Source organism: Festucalex cinctus, chromosome 11, assembly GCF_051991245.1.
Source record: "Festucalex cinctus isolate MCC-2025b chromosome 11, RoL_Fcin_1.0, whole genome shotgun sequence".
Taxonomy (NCBI): domain Eukaryota; kingdom Metazoa; phylum Chordata; class Actinopteri; order Syngnathiformes; family Syngnathidae; genus Festucalex; species Festucalex cinctus.
In genome coordinates this window covers 11569417-11596119 of record NC_135421.1, presented here as the reverse complement: position 1 = coordinate 11596119, position 26703 = coordinate 11569417, and the positions used below count along the sequence as shown (strand labels likewise).

At 40.7% G+C, this 26703-nt stretch overlaps 2 protein-coding genes and 1 long non-coding RNA gene across 5 annotated transcripts in view; 1 reads left to right on the top strand and 2 right to left on the bottom strand.

Annotated features, from left to right (window-relative positions):
- itgbl1 (integrin, beta-like 1) overlaps window positions 1-8226 on the top strand; it is a 45300-nt gene extending 37074 nt beyond the window's left edge. Inside the window, exons 8-11 of the mRNA XM_077535956.1 lie at window positions 2843-2959; window positions 5475-5621; window positions 7192-7305; window positions 7682-8226. Coding sequence (XP_077392082.1) covers window positions 2843-2959; window positions 5475-5621; window positions 7192-7305; window positions 7682-7770 — 467 coding nt within the window. The 3' untranslated portion in view covers window positions 7771-8226. The remainder of the gene's footprint in view (window positions 1-2842; window positions 2960-5474; window positions 5622-7191; window positions 7306-7681) is intronic.
- On the bottom strand, window positions 897-4224 carry LOC144030047 (uncharacterized). 2 transcript variants are annotated; one of them, XR_013287179.1, is made up of 4 exons: window positions 3827-4224; window positions 3195-3324; window positions 2879-2982; window positions 897-906 (listed from the first exon to the last, which is right to left on the bottom strand). It is a non-coding gene; the product is annotated as an uncharacterized LOC144030047 (long non-coding RNA). The 2 variants fall into 2 exon arrangements; XR_013287178.1 differs by lacking the exon at window positions 897-906 and having other exon boundaries at window positions 2700-2982.
- Window positions 8227-9990: 1764 nt separating the features above from the next.
- The window catches only part of fgf14 (fibroblast growth factor 14), a 107219-nt gene continuing 90506 nt past the window's right edge, over window positions 9991-26703 (bottom strand). For both annotated transcript variants that reach the window (XM_077535948.1, XM_077535949.1), the window contains exons 4-5: window positions 13125-13323; window positions 9991-12693 (exon numbers count right to left, since the gene is read on the bottom strand). In XM_077535948.1, the coding sequence (XP_077392074.1) occupies window positions 12551-12693; window positions 13125-13323 (342 nt within the window). In that variant the 3' untranslated portion in view covers window positions 9991-12550. The remainder of the gene's footprint in view (window positions 12694-13124; window positions 13324-26703) is intronic.

The following is a 26703-nucleotide window of genomic DNA, read 5'->3' as shown; positions in this document are numbered from 1 at the left end:
AACTGAAAACAACAACCAAGTGCCTAGCTTTGGCCTGATAAAACAGAGCATACCCAGTCATACTACCTCCCATTTCCAGAGAGGGACCCATGTCTCACACAACTGCTCAATTTCAATCATCCTCGGCTGTCACCATCTCCAGAGTCCACTGTATAGAAGTCAAATGTCTCAGGTTTTTCTCAAACTGGCTACACCATGGATGCCCCCCCACAGCTAGCTCTCCCACAGAGAAGCTATCTTGAAGGTAGAAAGACCATCTCTGAACAGAGGTGGTGTCATACAACAACTATCACCCACATACAATGCCGTCCTTTTGTCTATCCCAAAAAGACTCAATGATTTTACCGAAAAAACAAAACAAAAACAAACAAACAAACAAAAAAAACCTCAGTGACTGTAGAAGCAAATCCATAATAACTGAATGAAATATCAATTTTATGGACAGATACAGACCTCTCTACAGGGCATCTTAACAACTGTTGCATTGTACGCCAAAACAATGATAGCATTCGTGGTCTGGGGTGTGCCTCCAACTTGGACCAAAAAAAGTTTGCCACTGAGGATGGTGCAGTCCTAACCAAGCGTTGGTGCATGGACTGATGACACCGGCTTAGATGAGAGGCGAAACGTCTTCTAAGGCAACCAGAGCAGTGTAGTTGTGATCGATTCATTGCCCTGAGAAAGAAATGATTTGGATGAAGGAAAATATTCACAAACTTATCCCACTTTGAACCTCAATCCTAATGGAAGCCTGAGTACTGTATATCCTCAACATTGATTCAATCCTGCAACTATTGGGCTAAAAAAAAAAAGTATGCCGCTTCGGACCACTTTTCCAATCATTCAAGTCACAGTCACCTGTTCCAAAAGTCTTTCACAGATTCCACTTCTGACACCTTGGAACATCTGTACAAGACACCAAAAAAACAGACTCTGTGCAAAGGTACACAAGCTTTGAGACTGCATGCTCAATCACAGTATCAGAATGAATAATTTACACAGTAATTATACTTTGAATGATACTCTCATTGAGTGGTACAATTATGTTCAGCTTGCCACTTTACAATTTAGAGCGCAGTTCTTTCCATTGTATTCATACTGTGGAAGGTTAGAGGGCTTTTGGTAGCCTTCAATTGTGGTTTCAGACAGTGAGTAGAGCAGTTTTTTTTGTTGTTTTTTTTATGTAGAGAAGTGTCACTTTTGTGCAGCAATAGGAGCAAACTACATTTTTTTTTTTTTTTTTTAGATAGAGACACTTGTAAAGAAGAGTAGCAAATGCCGCATTGTTGTTCACTATGTGGCCTTCCTCTTCTGTTCATTGTCACTATGCACTGTGACTAATGCACCATTAAGGTCATGATCAGAATCCTTGAAATGCTGCACTTTTTCCCCTCACCTCGGTTTCTTGCAAGGTGCACAGTGCTGCCCAGTGACTGAGCTTGTGCCGCCACACTCTCAAAATTGCAAAATTGAATTTGATGCGCCCTCAACCACCCTCAGTTAGTAGCGTACATCTGCAGGGTTAGCTGTGAAAACGCAGACAAAATTGTCTCTTGGCAAGTGTTCGCTTATGTGGCTTCATCAGAAAGTGTGACAAACGAAACCTCTCACACACACACTCGCTCACACGCTCTCTCCAGGTGTGGATAGTTTGACAGGCGGATATAATCAATAAGGCAAGGGTGTTATGACATCAGTGGTTGCCAGGGTAACGGACTCCCTTGCACAGATGGTGCTATGCTCTATTTACACTGTATAAAACTCACTAATGTTTACTGAGATCCATGACGGAGCCTTGAAACAACAAATAAAGTTTCAGCACTATGAGTAAAATTTATAGTATGTACAGTTATTTCCATTCCACAAAAGATGCTAGCGTGCTAAACCTGGTGGATCCATAAATCTAAATATGTACGATGTGCTGTCTCCTATCGCACGCTCTATTGCTCCTTTATGGGGTACACTTGGTCAACTGCTAAACGACTGAATGTCAAGTCAACTAATCAGGCGGCAATTATTGACTATAGCGATTTGAGAATGACCTTCGAATAAAAATGCACAACTGAATTGGCTTTGATGCTGTCGCGTGCATCATTTTCAGGGCCATCTGTTGATATTAGTGACATTTCATAACGAGAAAAAATATATGCAGCAAACAATATTGAGCTAGGCTACACACAAAAATGCTAATGGTTGTCTTTTTTCTTTATAAAAATGAAGAAAGAGGGCTTTATTGTTTTCCACTGGTTAAATTATTTTGATAGGTGACCATGATGTTAAAATTTCTCCCTGGACTGGTTGCCAGATAATTGCAGTGTGGTTTATGTGATTTTATTTATTTATTGAACACACTAACTGGTTGGAAAGCTACTTGGGAAACACAAGTCAGGCTGCTGTGGCATCACCTGTGGTGTTCCACAGGGGTCAGTGCAGGGGCCATTAGCGTTTCATTTAATATATAAATGATCTATGTAAAATATCTGACCACCAAAGTTGATTGTTTTTGCGGACGACACAAACATCTTATGTACTGGACATAATTCAAAGGAGCTTGTAAAAGCGGTCAACCAGGAAATACTAAAATGCAAAAACTGGTCTGACATAAACTATCGTTGAACTCAAGTAAAACAAACTGTGTAAGGTGTGTAGTGTTGGTCATCTTCAGTACACCACAATTTTCATCCTTGTAAGACATTTCTATCATCTTTACTTGTTCTTTGCAACTCAGCTACACAAGTGGTAAGTGCAAACACATGCATTTTTGACATTTGCTGCCCACACTTGAGACACAAAAGAGACCGAAATGTGAATACACCATCTTCTGTCTGTGTGTCTTTTGTAGGTCAGTGCCAGTGTGGACAATGTACTTGTCACCCACCTGGGGACAGTCGAGTTCATGGGAAGAACTGCGAGTGCGACGACCGACAGTGTGAGGACCTCTCTGGGGAGGTGTGTGGGGGTGAGTGCACACACGCAAAAAATCTATTGAAAAAAAACAACAACAACAACACAAAAAGGATATTATCAAGTTATTCTAGAGAAATGACAAGAATTGAAGGAGTCTTGGCTAAAATTAATAGGTGTACCAGCTTCTTGGAACATAAACACGACACACAACATTGTGGAGTGACCGCATGACAGTTTACTGCAGCACGAATTGCAGTTGACAATGTTTCAATTAAACGTGAGCTCACCTTAAATCCTGGAGTCTTCACACTTGAATTATCCTGAGAGACTGCTTTTGCGTTGGTTAGTGCAGCTGTTTTGTTTGGCAAAAGTGTTCAAATAGTCTCACCAGTTAATTTGAACAATTGCATCTGTGAACTGAGATAAGTACAATCACGAATGAGTGATTTTGATCTTTCCAACAGCTACTGTATTTGCCATTTTTACATTTTTATTGGCAGTGGGACGCAAACCAATGGTACTCCAACTCCAAAACTCAATACTTTACAGACTGACCTCTCAACTACTGGAATTGTTATTTTTAGCTAATTATATTGATTGGCTAGCAAAGATCACATAGTTTTAATGTTGCTAAGGCCATTTTGCAATCAGGTTTAGGTGACCAAATATGGTTTCTTTGCCATTTAAAGGAATTAAAGGAACACAAGACTTGTGAAAAATTAACCAGCTATTCTGTGAAATGGTTAATTTCAACTCTTCCCTGAAAAAAATGCCAAGTTAACTAATTATGATTTTATAGCACTTTTTATGAATACTTTTGCCTCAAGTACTGTATCAGGCATTTCGGACAGTCACGTGATCACTGTGACGTATCACGTGTGTAGAATACACATTGAATGAATGACAACAAAGAACTCACAAGGAATTATCGCATCCCACGGCGGACATCAAAGGTTGAATTTCGCCTTACAACAAAGAAGCACTTTTTCAAAAGCAGTACAGCCATGGAGGACACGCCAAAGATTTGTTTCCAACCGAAAGCCGGATAAAATTGGCACATCCAGTCGTCAGCGAGTCCAAGTGGACGGTAAACATCCGGGTAACTTGTACTGTGCTAAGCTAAGCTACTTGTCGTGTGCTAAGCACGGCTTTAGCACACATTAAGAGTGGCCACCCCCACACGGAATGACATGAAACCGGACGTGTTGAGGACTTTACTCTGAACAGCATTTGGGATCCAAGACGTCCTTCTCTCGCTCATTATGTCAGCAAATTCCCATTGAAATGAACGAAGACTGCTTCCGATTACACATGGGATACGTCATCACGGTCACGTGACCAGGAACATGGCGTCCCACACTGTGCGATCGAATTCAGACACTTAATCGGTTTAAAATTCAGGGAATAGGATGCCAAAGATATTTGTACTTTTTTCTTTGTACACAATGCCTAATCCAATACTGGAAAATGATTAATAAGGCTTGTGTTGCTTTAAGCAACATGGACATAACAATTAAAGCAAACAGAACAGTCACTCAAACTAACCTATAAGATGTCCAGTAAGTATTTGTGGTACAATCTGTGCGCTGTGCAAGTCAATGCGGAAGCTAATTGAACTAAGACGCTTCTTCCGTCGCTCCAAATGAATGACTCTTTCTCTGTGCCTTGACTGATTGAGGCAGCCATGCGTGGACGGACATTGCTGCAAAGTGAGACTGGTCGCTGCTTTTAATTTCAGGACATCACATGGTACTCGCACATAGCGTCAGCCACTAAAATGTCAGACGGAACTGACATAAAAGAGTGTCACATTTACAATACAGTTTAATTGACTGCAGATATAAAGATGCTGTTTTCCATGTGCGTCTTTGTTACTTGTTCTGTTAGCTTGTATTTGGAATCAACAAACCCACAGAAATTAATAAAAATAAATATTACTCTCTTTAGTGTCAAACCATTATTAATTTTATTATCGTCGGATCATGTCTTAAGAGTAATTTTAACATTCTCACCTAAATGATCTGAGCAGTAAAGTATTTTTGGAATAGCCAAACCCAGGAAGGCTAGCCACAATTCTCATCTATGAACCATCTTATTTTCGGCCTCGTAGACCCGCACAGGCATATGACCGTCACCTTGTTAGCTACATATTTTATTGTTGTGTAGCAGCAACAAGTGATTAATGGTTAGTCGACTTCAAGCTTTAAACGTCAATACAGAGTAGAATAAGCGACTCGTCAACTCGTCAATTAATCAGTTTAACTTCTAGTCCGGACAGACGCGTGTTCCGTACCAATCACTTAAATCATATTAGCGCCACTTAATGTTCGATGGTCATCACACTTTTGTTTTTCCTTTCTAGTACCCTTTGTGTTGGGACCATAAACAACTCAGTATGCTGACCGAGCTTAAGTCTAATATACTGAGATTTCAGAACTATCTTTGTGAACTGGTATTCTCGTCACTGTATGAAATAATAATCAAAGGTTACCTACAATATTGTCTCCTATCCAGGACTCATATTATATCTCATATATACTAAAGGCTCGTTTTCTGTCTCCCACCAGGTCATGGTTACTGTTCATGCGGACGCTGTATCTGTGAAGAGGGTTGGTTCGGCAAGCAGTGTCGCTTCCTCAGGTCATGTGATATAAGTGACGACCAGAGCAAGGAGCAGTGCGAGACCTCCGATGGAGTCCTCTGCAGTGGCAAAGGTAACTTATCTGAATATTAATCATTTTAATAACTTTCATCATTTATTATAATTCAATGATCACAACTAATTATAGTGCATGTGCAAGCCATGTTTCTTTAAAGTTCTGACGGTAACTTTAACCAGTTCTGACACAACGTAGACGGGAGGACTCAGGCGCAGGGAGATGGTTGGCCTCAAAGGCTGCAGTTTATTGAACACAAAATCACCTCTTGCAGAGGGAAAACATGCTGAACACAAAGAGCGCCAAACTGGAGAAGAAAACAGGGCACTAAAAAAAGGGACAACTAAAGGCGCTCCACTCGGGAGGGAAAAAAAGGCACAAAAAACAAGGGGCAAGGCAAGGCAAGGACTGTGGCTCAAGGGCTGTGGGAACGCTTCCGTGCACGAGGTGTGACACTTCGGCAGATGCAGTCTATTGACTGGCCGTATAATTGAAGACAGGTGGAAGCAATCATGAGCTGGAACCAGTAATGAGGAGAGCAAGAGGAAGGGCAAGTGACCTGAAGTTAGAACGGTGGTTAGTACTTTCAAAATAAGACAGGAAATGGGCGTACAAAATAAAAGCACACTGGCTCGCCTACTGTGGCGTGACAAGTTCTTTTATCTTTAATGCTCACTATACTAATAATAACAACCAGCAGACTACATATTCTCAGTTCACTGGATTCACTATTCACTGGATGCCAGAAAGATCACGTACACTGGATATGGAAGAAGGTCTAATCTGTCCAAAATGGTTCCTCCTCTTATACTATCTTGGCTGCCCACCCATATGGGGGACAGGTCAGCCTAGCCCATGTGAAAATGTGTGAACGGATGGTCTTAACTGCTTTTAACCAGAAAAGTGTGCCACACTGCGGATAGATAAGAAGACACCAAGCCAAGACAGGTCACAGCGACACAACGGCCTAGCTCAATCACCTATCATTAAGAGGCCTCATCTAACATTTCTAAGGATACGATCCTGTAAAATTCTTTATTTTGCTGGGCTTAGATTCACACAACAAAGACACTTGAGAGGAAAGTTAAATGTTTGTTTGCTAGCCTTTGAGCTAACAAGCTCTTTGCCATGGTGGGATTGTCCAATTCGTTTGCACTTTGTTGGGTGTTGTTGAGTGTGGGTCAAATAACAGACACCTAAGGAAAAGTTAACTGTTTATTAAACACAGTGCCACACAATTTTCAGTCTGTAGCTGACTACAGACACTTTAGTACTTTCTGTAGTAACTAAATGATTTAATTGACATGTGAAGTTCTCACAGGGCTTATTTCTCTTTCTTATAGTTGTCAGGCAGGCTCTTTTTTCCCCCCCGTGTGTAGCTTTATTTTACTTAGCAGGCGTGTCACCACCAATGCTCCTTCTTGTGTTGTGTTAAATTTACCATACGTTTTATTGGTCTCTTTACAAGGTCTTTGAGGAGTGTCAATAAATAAACTAAGCACGGAGCACAAAGTAGGACAAAATTACAAAAATAAGTGACCAAATATCAACTGCAAAACAAGGAGGGAGCATCAACAACAGCAAAATAAAGATTGAATTCAATGTCTACTGTTTTGTCATGTTGCAGGGTCCTGTCACTGTGGCCAGTGCATCTGTTCCACCAAGGACTGGTGGGTGTCTGGAGAGTACTGCGAGTGCGATGACAGAGAGTGTGACAAACATGACGACCTTGTCTGCACAGGTACACCGGCTGAACCAAAATTTCACAAGATTTTATTCAGAAAGTGCCAAACTGTATGTGCTCTGGCTCTATTCCACTGAGTTTAACATAGCTTGACTCATAATTGTCCTTTTGCAAAAGTAGGCACTACTAATATACCCTTAGGTATTTTTCTAGAAAGATTTGACTTTGGTGACTTTTAAAAATGACAATAAAAAAAAAAACCCTACCCATAAATTAAGTGTAACTAAAGGAGACCCCTATTTAGTTTCTTTCCTCATGTGACTTGTGACAGTCCAAGTGATGCTCCCAGAGAGGGTCCTGCATGGTGTGAAACGATGTACCTTGTTAAAAAAGTCCTTGTCATTCACAGCCTTTCCTTTCTACGTCATTGCAGGGAACGGACTGTGCAACTGCGGCACTTGCGAGTGCTGGGACGGCTGGACCGGGAACGCTTGCGAAATCTGGGTGGGGGCCGAATACTGAGACCTGAACGGTGACAACGAAGAACCAAAGCTTGGAGAAGCAAAACATGGACTTGGTTTTATTTCTTGTATTGTACTGGTTACAAGCTTTGTAAAATTGTTTTTCTGCAAATCTTTTGATGCATACAAATCTGTTTGTCTTTTTTTTAAATGGCATACATAAAACACATATACCGCTGATATGCAAAATTGGATGCAAGTTGACAAATTAACACAAATGAAGCATTGGAGGCAGACAGCTTGCGCTGTTTGAGCGTTTTTATTTTTTAAATAATAAAACATTAAATGTGCCGCATGACACAGCATTTTGCATGGAAAACAATGTGAATAAGACCTTAAACATACATACATGGTTACAAATTTGGTTTATAACATGACATAACTCCAAATGGGCATACTTGCAATGGTATATAGTATTATATATTTGTTTTTAAAAAATAAATCATTTCAACAGTGACTCTTTCTTTAACCTTCCCGAAAAGAACAAGACTCAGACTTCCAGGTATGGATATTCCTCAGACTTGAGAGAAGAAAATTGAGAGGACATACATGCGTTATATGCACTAAAGTATTGGGACATGTTCAACCGGAAATGGAAGTAAATATAGAGCTCATCTCCCGTTGGCATGTCCAAAAGTGTCCACTCAGGTGGGCATTCTCATCCATTCAGACGAGCATTTATGAGTTGATGGGGTTTAGGTCAAGGCCCTTAGAGGCATGGTGATTACTTAATTGTTGAAGCACGTTTTCCAACCCTTTTGTCCGTAAAGTGCCGCACTTGAGAACAGGGACCAATCACAAAATGATTATTAGGTCACACTGAAAAGAAAAAAAAACAATTATACTATGAGCATAAAGTTGTAAATTTACAGAGAATAGAGTTTTATGAGAATTTTATGAGAAAAAAAAATTATCTTACGAGAAAAAGATATGTTCATTGATTTTAGAAAAAACAAGTCATACTCTTGAGAGTAAGGTAAAAGTTGTAATTTTTCATAAATAATAAATTTTAAAAAATCATCAAACAAATCATGATACCGCCAGAGCAAAGTCATAATGGTGGAAGAATATTATTTTTGTTTTATTCATACGAGAATAGGTTTGGAATTTGTGCCATGGCGCAAATGCCGGCAGATTATGATTCATGATTTTTGTATCAGCGCAAGGCTCGCTGCATGTGTTTGCCAATTTGGCAGACTGGTCTTTGTGTAGGAGAAGGAATATCTTGGAAATGCAAATGGCGGAGTGACAAATTGGTGGAAGAAAATCTATTTAACCCTTAAACCATGTTGAAGAGGCCAATACAGAGGAAGCAGCTGGTCTGACATGATGTATTTCATTCATAAATATGTGAACAGTGGGCACTAAATGCTCTAAATCAATTTTTATTTTAAATCATTCCACTGGGTGGTACTGGCCATGATTGAAGTCAGTTGTGACCACTCCCACAACAGCGCAGCTATAACTCTTACAGAGCTGACAGCCTGTTAGTTTTATAAGAAAAAGAAAAAAAAGTTTTAAAAGAATAAAGTCATACTATGGGGGAATAGTCCATTTTTGTTAGAAACAAAATAATGGCTACAAGAATAAACTTATATATGCGTAGCTGTTACCATTATGACTATTGTCTACTGAACAATGTTGTCAAGCTACACTTTAGTACTGATAGTTTTCTTTCTTTTCAATGTGTTCCTAATACTCCTCCATAATCCCAGTAGCATACTTCAAAAATATACTCTATTGCACATTACATAGTAAATTTACAGCACTCTCTCACATAAATATTCAATGTGTTTATGCATGTACATCAAACAAACTGTACAGTGTCGACAAACCTTTTGCATATACGTCGTTAAAAAAAATATGTAGCGATACATACCAACAGTTGGTGATAGACATCCTACGTTACATGCAGTTTGTCGACACCTTTCTCTCCACCATGCGAGAAAAAAAATGGGACAAAATGATCATAATAAACAAGTACGTGCAAGTACGTTACGCCAGACAGAATGAAGGGAGTTGACATCACACATGACCCGTATCAGGAAAATTGGAGAAATGAAAGTGGCGAAGTGAGCCCAAACACATTTTAACATAGCAGCCATTTCCAAAATTGAAGTTGGCCTTGAGTTTGCGTTTGAAGTTGAATTGAAGGCAACTGGACCTTTTATTTTTTGTTTGTTTCAAAGTTGAATAGAAGTCCAATAGAACAACCGAACAGAAGTAATTTGTTTTCAAAGTCTAACAGAATGCAAATAAAATTCTTGTTTGTGTATTAATTGGACTAAAGGCAACTGGATATCTTTTTGATTGTTCCAAAGCTGTATAGAAGTCCAGGACAACAACCAAGAAGTCTGTATTCTTTCAAAGTCTAATAGAAGGCCACTCAGCTTCTTGTTTCCAAGTCAAATAGTTTCGGGTTATCAATCAAGAAATCAAATTGCCTTAGAAGTTGGATAGAAGGCAAGTAACTTCTTCTTGGTTGTTCAAAGTTGTTAAAGTTAACTTCCGAGAAGCAGTCTACTCTAGTTTCTTTCAAAGTTAAATAAATGGCAATGGGATCGAGTTCAACTGAGTACAAGTCTAGATTCCTGCAGTACAAAGATAGGCAACTGGTACAGTTGTGAAATTCCATTCCACTTCAAGTTGAATACAAGGGAACAGAAGGCCCTCTTGGTTGCTGAACAACCAATACTTTTTCTTAGTTGCCTTTCAATGCTGAATTGGAGTCCAGTTCAACAAGAAAGATGACTAATTGTCTTTAAGGTGCAGTAGAAGGCAACTAGAATTATTCTAGAAGTCCAATTACCTTCTCTTCCAATAATGGTGGATTGCCATGACCTGGATGACTGAGTATTTACACAAATCCAGTCCCAAATGCATCTACAGTGCTTTCCAGCTCTTGCATCATACTAGCAAAATCAGGACTAATAAATATCCTAGGTTGGTCGTATCTTATTCTGATAAATGTAAATATTTTCTCAACCTAAAAGAAATAGAAGTTGTTGGAAAAGCCCGATCAAAGCAAGACAAATGTCAAGGATTGGTCATCATCTGCTAACAGTCATGACGAGAGTAACAACGTGAAAGTGCAGAGTAGCTTGTGAGGGTGCCGTAGCCTGCAACATGCCCATGTCAAGTCCTACACTACGTATATCCCGACACCTCTGAAAGTACATGCATGTGATTAATTGAAGGTAGACAAACCTCTGCAAAAATGACATCAAGTTAAGACCTTTCAAAGGGGTAGGAGAGCAGGGCGGCGATCACGCAACAATCAGAAGGGTTCGGAAACAAAAAAAGCTATCACAGTGAAAGCAGTGATGACTTGAGAGGATTTTCTAAGAATCTTCCTGGTTGGTGGGGCGGAAGCCTTTGGTCATTTCAGAGTGAGCAGGGTGATTCTCGCAATGCTAACGATGCTACGTGTCCTGTAAATGGATGGTTGGGTGGTCGGGTGGGCGAGGCACCTTTGGCCCAGTGGGAACTGGGAACCTGTTTTTGCATGCCGGGAAAAATCAGGTTGAAAACAGGCACGTGATAGGCCAGATTGATCAGTACTGGACTCTGCATGCTGAGCTAGGACACGATTACTCTCGAATAATAGCCTACTTGTTTAAAAACTTTTGAGTAATCCCTCCCTTACCTTTATATTATACAATTAAAATGTTACAATATGTTACGTTGTTGCTGCAAGAGAGACAGAACACAAGATAAATCTTGCCCATGCTTTATTTTGCAGATGCAGCCAGTAAATGTTGAAAATGTTGTGGACGCTGTCACTGAAGGGCTGCCTGCCACTGTTATACAGATTATCTCAGCCAAAATTCTCAAGCCTAAGAAGTTCAAGAAGTCGGCAACGGAAGCCCACAAGGTCGAGAGATATTCCGACAGCCCACGCTTGGAGATAAACTTCAAGAAAATGAGATTTACCAGAGAAGGCGGACTGCTGAACTGAAGCTTGGTGGGACTTGTGTGATATGTAGACACCATTCCCGTACAGCACTTTTCCCGCCCACATACATTTTTGAAAAATGTGTTCACGGAGAGCCCCATAGCACTGATTGTTGCAGTGGTGGTAACTAGCACTCCATCACCAATTGCAGGTGCTGTTAAAAAAAGGAAGAAAAAAAACATACACACTATATCCTAACGTTTTTGGGTGTCAGTACGCAGCCGTTTGCGTGTGTTTCTAGGGCCAAAGTGGAAAGTGTGAGACTGGTTCTAGAAAAGAGAAGAGAGGAAGGGGAACATACTCTTTAAAAAATAGAGGACACTTGTCCAGATATTTACTCTATCTATACAGCCGCTATCCCAGAACATAGCTGGTGAACTGTGGTATAGAAAATAGGTCTGTGGGTGCACAGACTTCCTCTGCAATCGGGCATCAAAGAAAGGAACACGTTTTTTTTTGTTTTTTTTTGTTTTTGTTTTTTGTATGAACCCTCAGCAAGCAAAGTGGCTGTAAAACACACGTTCACACCACAACCTCACAGTTCCAGAGGAATTTTTAAAGGCATTCCAGGATCAGAGAGGTCCGTTATTGTCCTCTGGTACTGGGGAAATCCGCCACTACCCTCCCAGTACCCTTCCCCAGCCCCAACCGAAGAATCCGTCCACCAGAAAGCTGGAATAAAGGGTGAGGACAAGGCAGAGACAAAGGTGGAGGAGCCAGAGAAGAAACGGAGGAAAGGTTCTCCCGGATCCACCGAGGGGGAAAAGGCCTTCCGCCATCGCCCCGGCACACAGCAAGCAGTCAAGGGGGGGGAGTTGGGGCGTGGTTATGTGGCGGGTTTGTCTGGCTTGCTTACAGGTTTACCTCCGTTCATCACCACAGGCTCACTTGTGCTTTTACTGGCTGGGACCGCCACTTTGGGCACCGTCTCTCCGACGTCGTGCAGGGATGGCTCTCGGTACATGGCGACTGCGGACGCAAGGAGAGGTGGCATTCGGTTAGCTAGTTTGTCAGGAAGACACAACCAAAATTAAAGGGCAAAATAATCGCTGCGCTGCGAGTTTGCATTTTCTCCCCGTGTTGCATGGTTTTTCGCCCTCGGATTGTCTGATATCAAGTCCAGGGTGTACGCCACCTCTTGCTTAAAGTCAACTGGTACAGGCTCCAATTACCCACAACCTTTATGAGGTTAAGTGATATTGAGAATGTGAGAATAGTTGTAAGTCTACTTCCTGTCTCATGAAGAAAGACCTAATACCATTTTGACACCATTTTGACCAATGGGTAGACTGTTCCATTCATGGCCACAATGGAAACCCAAATTGAGCATTATGACTGCCAAGGTCGATAACAGCGCAAAACGTTATTGTTTCACTCATCATTTCAAAAACAACCTGTACCTTCTAATGGCTTGGGCAGGAAGTGAGCGGCTGGTTTGGTTTTTTTCACTCTGTTCCCCTTCATGGCTTGACCCTCTTTATTGAGACCGAGGAACCAGGCCCGACCCGACTCCTGCTGTCGGTACAACATGGATGAGTAAATGACGTAGTAGTTCTCGAACACGGACTCTTTGAATTTGCACTCTGCTGTGAAGAGCTCCTGCAAAGACATGCACACACAAACAAGCACACGCATGAAAGTAAAATTCGATTATGTCACCCACGCAGGGACATATCATGTTTTGTTTTTTTTGCCTTCAACTGAGGTCGTCTGTCTCACTGCATTATACAGTGATGTACAGTAGCCTACAGCAAAACAGCATCAGTGAAATGGATGTCTACTTATCGTGAGGAGGAAGTGCGTCATTTGCGATGTTTATTAAATCACACTAATTCAGATTCGTGTGAAAACCAACTCTCAGTCCGACTGAGATTATTTGGTCACCAGTCCAGTGTGTGTGCTCAAAGTCAGCTGTGATCGTGTCCAGCTTGTCCGAGGACAGGCGCTATAGAAAATGGATGGCTGTTCGCTAAAGTTTCATACGAGTTGAATCAACAAAAGAGTTGCTTTCTTCTTAGCAACTTGTTAGCGTCGCCTCATGGGACCTTGTGCAAATGATGATCGAGCTAACTGAGCGGCTCCTCTGTCCTCCGTCCACGCCTCGACATGGCAAAGACAAATTAATCCGAAAGGCGCCACATCTCTTCTTCGCTGTCGCCCATTCATCTCCGAGCAGAAGGGTAATAAAAGCATTTCCACATTGTCCGCCCCTGCTCGGGCTAAAAATAAAGGGCCGCATCGCGGTGCGTTAATCAAGGCACTTTGGGCACATCTGTTATGTGAAAGTCACACACTCGAGCTTGCTTGCAAACGACTTATATTATCGCATAAAAGATAATGGTTTCCAAATATTGTCAGGACGCTGAGAAGATTAACATGAATGCTGCTGTTGAGGCAGTTTTTATCTGAAAAGGTTACCATGACTTGCTCTGCCCTTTTCCAAAAAAGTATCCACTGTAAACCCCTCGCTATTGACAAGCAGCGCGGGGGAATCCATGTCCAGAAATTAAAAACCTTGAAACAGTTTGGCTTTAACGACAGGTACTTCTATTCAACAGGTGGAGATGAGCTTGTTTACCTGCAAGTTGAGTAGAAGCACGTGGCTAAAGCTAATCTGTGGCAGGGTTTTTACTGTACTTTGTGGACCTGGATTCCCCAACACCGTTTGCAAATCAACCTAACTGAGCGAATACCAAAAACCCAAGAGTAATTGATGCCCCCAATCAGCTTGCTGATGAATTATAGAGACCACAACATGTCAGCCAAGCATTTAGTCAAGACGCTAGCAAAGAAGATCTTCACGTGGAGACGGTGTCCTGAATAACAATGAGCGTCCAGTAGTGTATGCAGATGTTTGAAAGCGTGACAATTTTGTGTGGGCACATTTATATTCCGGGCAGCTACACAATTTGTCCATTCTGCCCAGTCTGCCGTAATTTTTCCATATTAGTCAGTGGTTTTGAATTCTATTTGAACTTTACTATAAATATAAAATTCCGCTACATTGCGTTAATGATAAAAGAAACAATGTGTGTCAATAAATTAATCCCTCTAACCTTTCTACTCCCCCATTCTCCATTTGAGTAAATAAGCCTCCTGGCCACTGTTATGATAATTAAAAGGCAGTATAATATAATATAAGTGGTGTTCTATGTAGCCTCATAACACATCTTCATTTTCTGTTTGTCAGAAGGCTCAGACACCTTCTGGGTGTTTGGTTCTCCAAGCACTTAAGTGTTCAAAAAAAGTCTCCCCAAAGAGTGACACCACTTTTACACTGGCCCAGGCAGGTTCCCTGACTCATTCGACAAGCACAAAAAAATGTCTCTAGTCTCAGTCCCAGATGAATTTTAGGTCAAAGGGTATGTATTTTCCTTTGGATGAATACAACTAAAAGAATGAATCATGCTTTCAAACAGTAGCTGAAGAAAGTCGATAAGATTTTATTTTTTATTTTTTCAAACAACTCCATCTAACCGCCAGTAGTTAAAAGTACCTGCTTTAATCCTTCACTGTCTTAAATTAATAGGATTGGATCACAAAGACTTCTGCATCCCCCACACACCCCCTGGTCCCCTATGCTGTTCCTGGGAGCTGACAGTCGAGGAGGAGAAGCCATTTCGCTTGAGTGCATGTCCCCTGAAAGCAGCCGCTAGCACTCAGCCTCAGTAGTGCACGAGCATCGGGACGGGCGAGGACACGAGAGGATTCCCCCCCTGACACTCGGCCTTCCCTCCGAGGAGACGAGGTGGCATGACCACAGTGTAAAGACTGAATGATTCAAGCAGACGGCACAAAAACAAGCAGCCTGTACAGCCACGGTGCAGCCAAGCCAGATTATGTGTCGAAAATCAACTACTGTAATTTGAAATGAAGAGGGAATTAAAAATACAGTGTAGATGCCGCCATTGGGATTGTGATGAGTGCTTAGTGATAGAGTGTGTAACACTGCGGTTGTGGGTTGATAGGGAATATTCTGATTGAACTGACTGTGAAATCTTGGGATTTGTTTGGGAAACTTTCCAGGAAAGGCAAGTTTTCAAACTCATTTATTTACTTATTTATTTTGATACTATAATATTAATTGACGTGACTTATTCTAGACTAGTCCTGTTTTTAAAGTAATGTTCATGTCATGTCTTTCACCTCTGAAATATGGAGCACAAAGAAAAAATTTGGTCTACATACCAATTTGGGTTTAGTCTGGGCTAGTTTAAGTACAGAATAATTTAGTCGATTCCATTTTACAACCCTGAATAAAGTAAGAATCTATTCTGGCCTAGAAACATTTTAAACACCATATTATAGTCTAAATAAGTATCATTGGGTTGGGTTTGTGTATGCTATCAGCAAATCTTATATTTAACCAATTATAGGGATTAAACTGTTCTATTTAAGTCCATCCATTTGAAAAAAAGACCGAGATTCTCTCATTTTAACTGTGTGGTCTGAAGAAAAATATATCCCTAGGATAAGGTCTCAATATACCCTGGACCTGGAGTATTCTAGAATTAGGTATAATCTGGACTTGATATTATCTTATTTGCGGGAATAGCCTGGTTATATTGGCGTATACAAATCTGTGATACTCCAGTTTTTACCCTGTAGTTTAAACAAAATTATATCCCTGGGATAAGGTGCAGGAATAGTATGTTGAATTAGGGAAGGGTATATTCTGGACTACGCCCTAGGCAAGGTTGTTTTAGTTAACTAAAACTAACAAAAAAAACCTTAAACTAAAATAAAAATAAAAAAAATGAAAAAATGAAAATGAAAACTCTTAAAAAATCTAAAACTAACTGAAACTGCATTTTATGTTTTCAAAACTATCTAAAACTAACTATAATTATCGCAAAAATGTCCTTCGTTTTTGTCTTTAGTAATTGATATAATGCATGAGCCTTTGGGGATGATTTTAAATGTGATTATAAGTAGATTTATTTTGATATTAACTGGAATAAGGACGTTTGAAAGTGTCTCACACAGAAGCAGCAGCCAATAGAAAAGCACCTTCAGATGATTTTAAATATTGCGCACAAGTATTCCAAATAGACATTTTTTTAAAACTAATACTGGAACTGACTAAAACTAACCATTTATTAACTAACTAAAACTAATAAAAACTAACAACATTTAAAAATCAAAACAAAATCAAAACTAATTAAAATGAAAAATTCCAAAACTATACTATACTACGGAGTCCCGAAGGTGACATGGTAGAAAAAAACAACAACTTTGCATTCCCTCGCAAAAAACTTTGCGTTCCCTCGCAATCGCAGTTGTTTTGCGAGGGAAAGCAAAGTTGTTTTTTTTGCCTATATGTCACCTTTGCTGCGCTGTAAACACTTCCGGGTCATCTTCCATGTGACCAAAAGAGACGTGTAAACAAAGCAGTGGAAAAATACATGCTCCATCCTAGTCGCTTTGGGAAAGCTTTCCCACTGTTTTGTTTCATGTTTACAAACGTTGCATCCTCGTCGCTTCTGTTCACATGGAAGATGACCCGGAAGTGTTTACGGCGCAGCGAAGGTGACATGGTAGGCGAAAAAAACAACTTTGCGTTCCCTCGCAAAACAACTTTGCGTTCCCTCGCAATCGCAAAGTTGTTTTGCGAGAGAACGTAAAGTTGTTGTTTTTTTTCCCCACCATGTCACCTTAGGGGCTCCGTACTATACTAATAGGATAAGGTTAGGTTATATTCTGAATTCCTCAAGGAATGCTCTGGGTTGTCTCACCTACTACAGTTTATGAACAACATATTTTGGGCTGGACTATTTTATGATCTGGGGTTAAAGTCAGATTTGGGTTAAGGGAAAAAAAGTTTTGAAGTATGCCATTAATAACCTTTATTATAGGGGTGTGAATTGCCTAGTACCTGACGATTCGATTCGTATCACGATTCGATTCGATACCGATTAATCCCGATACGAATGGTCACGATTCGATACCGATTAATCCCGATACGAATTTATAAGTCGATTGTTGCGATTTTTTTCCATTCAAATTTAGAAAATACTATCAGTAAATTTGTACATGTACACTGTAAGATTTGTATGAATATATTTATCTAAAACTTGAGGCTTATAACCGTGAGCCACTGTACACAAACAGTTTGCAATCTGTTTCACATTTGAACAGCATTAAAATAAAAATATTAAGGCTTAATGTGCCGTTCATATAACATTCTTCCATGCTCAAGGTGTGAATCCTAAAAAAAATAAAAATAAAATAAAAATAAAAAAAAAATAAAAATAAAAAATCGATTCTGCCGATTATTGAATCGATTCGAGAATCGCGCGATGTAGTATCGCGATATATCGCCGAATCGATTTTTTTTTTAACACCCCTACTTTATTATATCATACAATTAGGGGATATTCTGGTTTAATTAAGATGATGTGCTAGTGATTTGTCTGAGGACCTGTTTGTACCCTGAATTTGTTGTAGGATCTGCAAAGATTTTGGTTAGGATATACAGTATTTGCGAAGTGTCCAGTTAATATCGTGTTTTGATGCTGTTAATATGCCAGTGATATGACAGCTTGTGATGTTTGGGATGGGCCTGCCAGGTAAAACAGAATAAAATAAAACTTCCCATATGTGTACATGCACTTAATGTATATACTGATGTGTTTAGTAAGAATCGATGGGAATAAGCCATAAATTAGTAATAAGCCACGGCTTCTACCTGTCAGCCCTTCTTTTGGATGGTAATGTTGCAAATGATGTGATCGATGTAACTGATAAATAAAAACAAAACAAACAGTGCCAATACCTTACTCTAAGACGAAAGTGCATTGAAAAGGACATCAGAAGGCTTCACAGTGCTATAATTCAGGCTAGTATATTTTTTTTCTATATAAACCAATGCCACAGAAGAAAGACTGCACAATAAGTCTCAATAACCTGCTGGCCTATAGAGTGAATGCACATCTCTTCACATTCAACTCGCACAAGCTGTTGTGTCGACTCGCTCGCAGCATGGGAGAGGGAGCTCACTTCACGTTGGAGAGAATACATTTTCATGCTTTTCAGCCTCTCACACTTATTGATTATTTGCATCTCCTGGGGGAGGAACTTTCATGAAATGTTTCTTTCAATTCTGTCATGAAAATGGGGGGGGGGGGAAAGAAAGAACGCCTGTGGAGAAGGAGGGGGTGTTGTGGGAGAAAACTACAGCTATTACACATCGGCAGACGAGTGGAGCACTGTGGGCTTTTCTGTCACTGTGAAAGAATCCCCATCCTTCACACACACCCACACTTTGATCCAAGCGTCTGAGAACAGCATGAACGAGACGGCAAAACAACGAAAAGTCGCTGAAAGGTTTGAGCTGTGGTAAATCAAAACAACTCGCGTTGCTGCAAGGATGTAGAAGAATCCACACATATTCTGGATATCCATTGTGACTCTCCTTAAATGGAATGCAAATGGACTGAGTACAATTAAGACCAGGCAGGTCTTGATATTCACTTTTTTTTTATTCACAAGTTATTTATTTATTTATTTATTTATTTATTTATTTATTTTGGTTCAAGGTTTTTTTGGGGTGAGTTATGCTTATACTGAGCCATAACAAAGGCACCACACAGTTCCCACCCTTCTAAACACTTGTTAACTTTGTAAATATGTATACCAAGAAAAATAGCAGCATAAATACAGAATACAATAAATCCGGGAGGGGTGGGGCGGTGCAGGTGGGTGGTTTGGGGGGTAATAATCTCTGTAAAATCTGCGATATAGTGAGGTACAACCTGAGATAATCTCTGTAATATATGAATTTTGGACCCAAATACAAATCCACAATAGAGGCCCTTCTAGCTGACGTCACTGCTTAGCTTACAGCTATATTCATCATAGTGTCATTTCTAAAAGCTGTTTTATTGTTGTTATTAATGTTGCATGTGTGTGTTTTTATTATTATTATTATCATTATTATTACTATTATTATTATTATTATTATTATTATTATTATTATTATTATCATTATTATTATTTATTTTTGTATTTTTTTTTATTATTAATATTTTTCTTAGGAAAACATACCGGCCAGAAAAAAAATGGATGAATTGCCGTTAAATTTTTGTTTCTCAAATAAATGTTTTGCATATTAGTTTAATTCTATTTAATTATTATTGTTACTATTATAAAGGTTTGAACACTAAGAGTGCCGACTGTATTTAAATAAGAGATACAGTATGTGAGAAAAGGTTAATATCTGGGGGAAAAGTGCATGAATGAAGTGTGTGGTGAGGAGTTTTATAGCCGTAAAACATACATAATACATGAAAAAATATAGTATGGATTAAATAAACATTTAGAATAAACAAAAAAAATACATCCTATGCTGTATAAGTAAGTTAAAAATCATACTTTTAATGGGAAAAAAATTAAAGTAAATGAAAAAACAACATATATGATGAACTAAAAAACATTTATAATAATTTAAAAATCATACCAAAATGAAAAAAAACATAATAAACGAAAAAATATATACTGCGCTGTATATTAAGTACATAAAAAAAAACATACTTTTAATAGGGAAAAAAAATGAATGTAAATTAAAAAAGAACATATCCAGAAAAAGCATTTATAATAAAGTAAAAATCACACCAAAATGAAAAAAATAAACATATATAATAACAATAATAATAAAAAAAAATTCTATAATTAACGGGATAATTAAAAAAAAATAACACAGATTTCCATTATCGCGGGTAGTTTTTGGAACGTAACACCTGCTGATTTATCACCTGTTTGACCTATTTTCTTGGTCACACTGATTGTTCTCTCATTCACTCGCGTTGCTAGCTTGTCCTCCAGCATGGGGCGGAACCCAAACGTGATGTCACACTAGAAGGCCCTTTAGTGAAGCCGCGATAAGTGAACCGCAAAGTAGCGAGGGACCACTGTACTCTACAGTGTAACACCAAGTTCAAAAGTTCCAGGATGAATATTTCCTACTTCAAAGCCATCTTGGATACAGACGCTTACTTGTTATACTCAAAATGTAAGCATAGTGAAATCACTGATCCATGGTCACAGGTGGTGAGCACTGGCAGGCTTCGACTGTGCCTCGCCATTTGCTGCTCAAAGCGCAAACACTTCCAGCTCTGCTCGCTATTTATGACCCTCGTTCCACCCTAATTGCCTTCCCATTGCATGAATGTCAAGCACCGTGCAAATACAAATTGCATACTCGTTGCCTCAAGAGCAGCGTTAATCTGTGAGTGAGTCGCAGCAGTCTGCGGCAGCTCACAAAGCTGTCTCCAGACCTTAATTGAATGTGTGACACTCATCAGCCTGTACTCACAATTATTAGTATTTAGCAGGATTTTGAACAAAAACTATCACGCTGTAATTAGTACGAACTGACATTTTGGAGAGACGCTTAATTATTTCTTTCTATTGATCAGAATAAATGATATTAACAACACAGCATAGCCTCGGCTGTAAACACGCAGCGTACATCACAAAGTTGAGTAGGCAACAACAAGCTGTCAATAAATTTATATGAAATTTGGTACAGTATATATATATATATATATATATATATATATATATATATATACAAAATTTAATGAACATGCAGTTAGTGATCAATAGTAATCTGGGGCCTCATTTTTAAAACTTTGCGTGAAAACCTGCGCAGAAAAGTACGTACGAACGAAAGTCAAAACGCACGTACACAGAAAAAAATTGCGATTTATAAAACCATGCGTAGCCACACATACGCATATCTGCACGCAAGTTCCCTTTATAAATGTCACACAATCTCAACCGGTGTGCGCAGCAGATTCCACGACGTTCCCTGCCCCAAGTCCGTCTATTTCACCCAATATTTGGCAATGGAAATCAACTAATCTGCGTATTAATAAGCAGCACGTGTTGGCGAACACCAAATCAAAACAATTTAGACATAAATTGTCATGTTTTGGTTTGGTGGGGGTGGGTTTTTGTTGTCTTTTGGTGTTTTTGGTCGTTTGTCATGTGTTCCTTGTTTCTTCCCTTGTCCCGTTATGTCAAACCACGTCCACCTGAGTGTTTCTTCCCTTCCCAGTGTATCCACCAATCAGCTTCCCTTGCCACTTGTGTCTTGCCCAGCTGTGTCTAGTCATTGTCATTAGCCTGTGTGTATTTAGTCACCTGTTTTCCGTTCGGTTCTTGTGGAGTCATAGTACCTGTTGCGCCTGTTGTTGTCCCTGTGTTCCATGCCATGCCTTGTGTGTTTTCGACCTTGTTGTTTTAGTCACAGAGTACCTTGTTTGCCTTTTTGTTAATTAAACCCCTTTTTTTTACCTGCATCCCTGCCTTGCCCTGTTTTTGTTGCCCCCTGCATTTGGGTCCTGCCACCAACAACCCCACTTCCGTGACAGAATGACTCCACCAGAACTGGACCCAGCGGGGGCAATGGCGGAATGGGAGCCCTGGGAGAAGGAGGGGCTTGAGGCCTGCGACCGAGCCATTGCCGGGCTAAAGAAGGTACTGGCTTTGGTCCGTGGCGTCGGGAGTGACGGGTCAGACAGGCCTCAAGTCCCTGAACCTCGTCTGCTGCAGCCTCTCGCTCCTGAACGTCGTCTGCTACAGCCTCTCGCCCCTGAACCTCGTCTGCTGCAGCCTCTCGCCCCTGAACCTTGTCTGCTGCAGCCTCTCGCCCCTGAACCTCGTCTGCTGCAGCCTCTCGCCCCTAAACCTTGTCTGCTGCAGCCTCTCGCCCCTGAACCTCGTCTGCTGCAGCTTCTCGCCCCTGAACCTCGTCTGCTGCAGCTTCTCGCCCCTGAACCTCGTCTGCTGCAGCCTCTCGCCCCTGAACCTCGTCTGCTGCAGCCTCTCGCCCCTGAACCTTGTCTGCTGCAGCCTCTCGCCCCTGAACCTCGTCTGCTGCAGCTTCTCTCCCCTGAACCTCGTCTGCTGCAGCTTCTCGCCCCTGAACCTCGTCTGCTGCAGCCTCTCGCTCCTGAACCTTGTCTGCTGCAGCCTCTCGCCCCTGAACCTCGTCTGTTGCAGCTTCTCGCTCCTGAACCTCGTCTGCTGCAACCTCTCGCCCCTGAACCTCGTCTGCTGCAGCCTCTCGCCCCTGAACCTCGCCTGCTGCATCCTCTAGACCCTGAGCCTCGCCGGGCGCCGCCCAGGGTCCCGGAACCTCGCCGGGCGCCGCCCAGGGTCCCGGCGACGCGGGCCCTGCGGCTGCCTTCGCCTCTCGTCGGGTGTCGAGGACGCCCTCCTGACTGGCCCCGACGGGACTCTCTCGTCGGGCTTCTCGGACGCCCTCCTGAATGGGACTCTCGTCTGGCGTCATGGAGGCCCCCCTGAACTGCCTTTTGTCTGGGACGGATGGGTGGGCCGTGTTCCCACCTCCGTGCCCCCTTCCGCCCGCCCTGGTTTTTGGACTTTTTATGTTGGACGTCTGGGAGCCGTCCCTTGAGGGGGGGGATTATGTCATGTTTTGGTTTGGTGGGGGTGGGTTTTTGTTGTCTTTTGGTGTTTTTGGTCGTTTGTCATGTGTTCCTTGTTTCTTCCCTTGTCCCGTTATGTCAAACCACGTCCACCTGAGTGTTTCTTCCCTTCCCAGTGTATCCACCAATCAGCTTCCCTTGCCACTTGTGTCTTGCCCAGCTGTGTCTAGTCATTGTCATTAGCCTGTGTGTATTTAGTCACCTGTTTTCCGTTCGGTTCTTGTGGAGTCATAGTACCTGTTGTGCCTGTTGTTGTCCCTGTGTTCCATGCCATGCCTTGTGTGTTTTCGACCTTGTTGTTTTAGTCACAGAGTACCTTGTTTGCCTTTTTGTTAATTAAACCCCTTTTTTTTTACCTGCATCCCTGCCTTGCCCTGTTTTTGTTGCCCCCTGCATTTGGGTCCTGCCACCAACACCCCCACTTCCGTGACATAAATAAGATTTTAACTCTGTATTCGCATAACATCGAGAGGCGTAGAACAAGCTTGACTAGACGAGAAACAATGAGAATGCATCGAAAATCACGAGACGGCAAGCTCCCTTGGGCTGTGGAGATACACCGAAGAACAGAGGTAATAATGCGACAAACACACATTTCTCGGTTTGGGAATTATCTGATTGGCTGAGATTAAAGATTCTAGATAATAATAATAATTTGCTCTGATATAAAGGTCGCATAAAGAAAATAATTTGACCACTTTTGTCTTTACTCATGTAGACTTACTAAATGGTCTCTAAATTAGGCGATCAATAGGCTGCCCTATTATAGTTGTTAATATTCCCAATGTGTTGCTTATGGATCTTCATCCAGAATTACAGCTGCGTGGATCGCATTGTGAACGTTAAGACAGACGTTATTGGCGTGCACATTTCTTTCTTGTATTTATTTATTTGCATGAAAAAAACCCTATATCTCCATAGCAAAGATGCTTGTACCAGACTATTTTTCTAGCTATTTTTTTCATCCTTATTGTCTTGTGTCAAATTATTTCACTTTTAATGGCAATTGCGCGGTGAGCGGCTGAAGTTACTATAAGCGCATATTGTTGCGCGGCGCGATGATATAATGCGTGCAGTATGTGTCCACATTAGTTGTAATTAATGTGCTTTGTTGCATGAGGCTTTTTCAAGATAGGTGATCAATGAGAGAAGACGGGCGTTGAAAATGTTCATTCACATGCAGCTTTCCGCCCCACTGCGCGCTTGTGATATCAGAGCAAGTCTGCAAAACAAACATTAATGTAACCCAACGTGGAGTTTGAGGAATAGAAATGCACCACAAATCTAATTGTGTAGCTGTTTTCCCATGTCTCCAGAATGTGCTGATTGCGTATGGTAGGTCCAGATTTGACGTGGCGATGTGTAAATTTTCACGTTCAGTTTGTTTTCTATGAATAATGTTTTGGCCTCATTTTGATCGTACGCCAGCTTCATAAATGAGGCCCCTGGACTCTAGATTATTTTTATAAGATAATTTAAAAAGCTGTGAATTTCAATTTGGTACGTAGCCTCGGTAAAACCAATTTTGCCAAATTGTTCAAATTTCCTATCTCAAAGAACAATGATTGTGTTTAATTTTTCAATAAGATCAAAGAAATGGTTGCTGTTCAATGCGTGTGAAGGCCGGCTCACAAGTTACATTAACAACAATCCCCTCTGTGGTGTGTATAACCTAAAAGACATTTATTTTCATTATACAGGGACTTTAAGCACTGTAACTTGAATCATGTTCAAAGACCAATTTACTGCCAGCATTTTAGATCATTTTAGCATTTTCATTAGAGTGTTTTGAGGTAAATGAGTATAGTAGATACACTCGGCCTTCTAAATGAAAGATGAGATGCTCTCCTTCTACCAGGAATTTTTTTTATTATTATTCTGCCTTTTTCCATTCTTTTCTAATCAGCAGTAGTAGAAAAAAAGGTAGGTTGCACAAATTGAAGCTGTTTCAGCCAGTGGACTCACAAACTGTGCTGATCTCATATAGAAAAAAATGGGACACAAATGTCATCTACTGGTGGTTGTGCATCAGACAAGTTGCTAAACAAGACACTTTGCTACACTTTTGTTAATTTATTTCATATTTGAGGGAAACTTTATGACTAATACAATGGTACAAATGAAATGGGGGAATACTCAGTGATGAAGGCCATGTATTGAGTTCCTGACCCTGAAAGAGATGGTGGACAAGTACTTCCAAAGGCAATGACAACACAGAGGACATAAAAAAGTAAACAAATAAATAAATAAATAAATGACCGCTAAACAAACCTGTGAAGTAGTTTTGCCATCACTGTAGGGAGTTAAAGAGGAGAAAGGCTCTATATTTGGCGCTAGCCGGCTTTGACGCCTACCTCTGACCTTGTTGTTCATTAATGCATGAGGCTGCTCCCCCGCCAGCCCTCATGACCCAAACTATTTCTGACACTGCATTAAAGGTAGGAGAGAGCAACAATTTGGACATAATGAGCAAACCTCCACTTTCCCCATCCGTCCCAACATGGTACTCCCCCTGATAGGCTGGTAATTACTGCATGTAGTACACTTATGGAGACTGAAGGAATGTGAAAATATTATGGTCTGTGCACCTTTCACGTGTTTTAGCGAGTCAGTGGATTTGTAAAGTGCTAATAACATACACTGGGACCTATTATGGCCATATTACATTTATTTAACAGCAAAGGGCCTAAGTGATATAATAATATTGGGCCACAGAGATAGGCCTAGGCTGTTTTACTGCTAGAAGTGTTAAAAAAAATTCGGAAAAAAAAAAAAAAAAGAATGCATTTGTTTATCATAGTCACCAAAAATCTACGATTGGCTGGCAACCAGTCCAGGGTGTCCCCGCCGACTGCCCAGAGCCAGCTGAGATAGGCGCCAGCTCCCCCCGCGACCCTTGTGAGGAATAAGCGGTCAAGAAAATGGATGGATGGAGTAACCAAAAATGTTCGATATTTCCATGAAATTTGCTGAGCTTTGCTATGACCGGAGCAGTTTTAATCTGGATTGTTGTTTTGGTATGACAAAAGGATTTTCTTCCAGCTACAGAGCATGGAGATTGATCATCAAGAAGAAATGCTCATCATAATTTGGAATCAAGATCTTCGTATTTAGTTTTTAATCACAGATATTCTATTATAATAAAATTTGATCGGAATGACCACAAGATGAATAAGAAGGTTTGGTGTTATTAATTGTAGTCAACAAAGGTCACAATCACTTTTTCAACGAGGACAGAACTTTACTTTTTAGTAAATTGTCTTTGACCATGTTATGTTCTGGATTTGGATCACAAAAATGCAGACACAAATAAGATTTTAACTCTTTACTCACATAATACCGAGAGGCATAGAACAAACTTGGCTAGCCGAGAAACAAGGAGAATAAAACGAGAACGAGACTTCTCAGACAGGCATATATAGACAGTGAATCGATCTGATTGGTTGTGGCTGGACATGTGGGTAACAGGACTGACATGGAATTATCTGATTGGCTGTTGACCAGATAAAGAGATTAAAGGTTC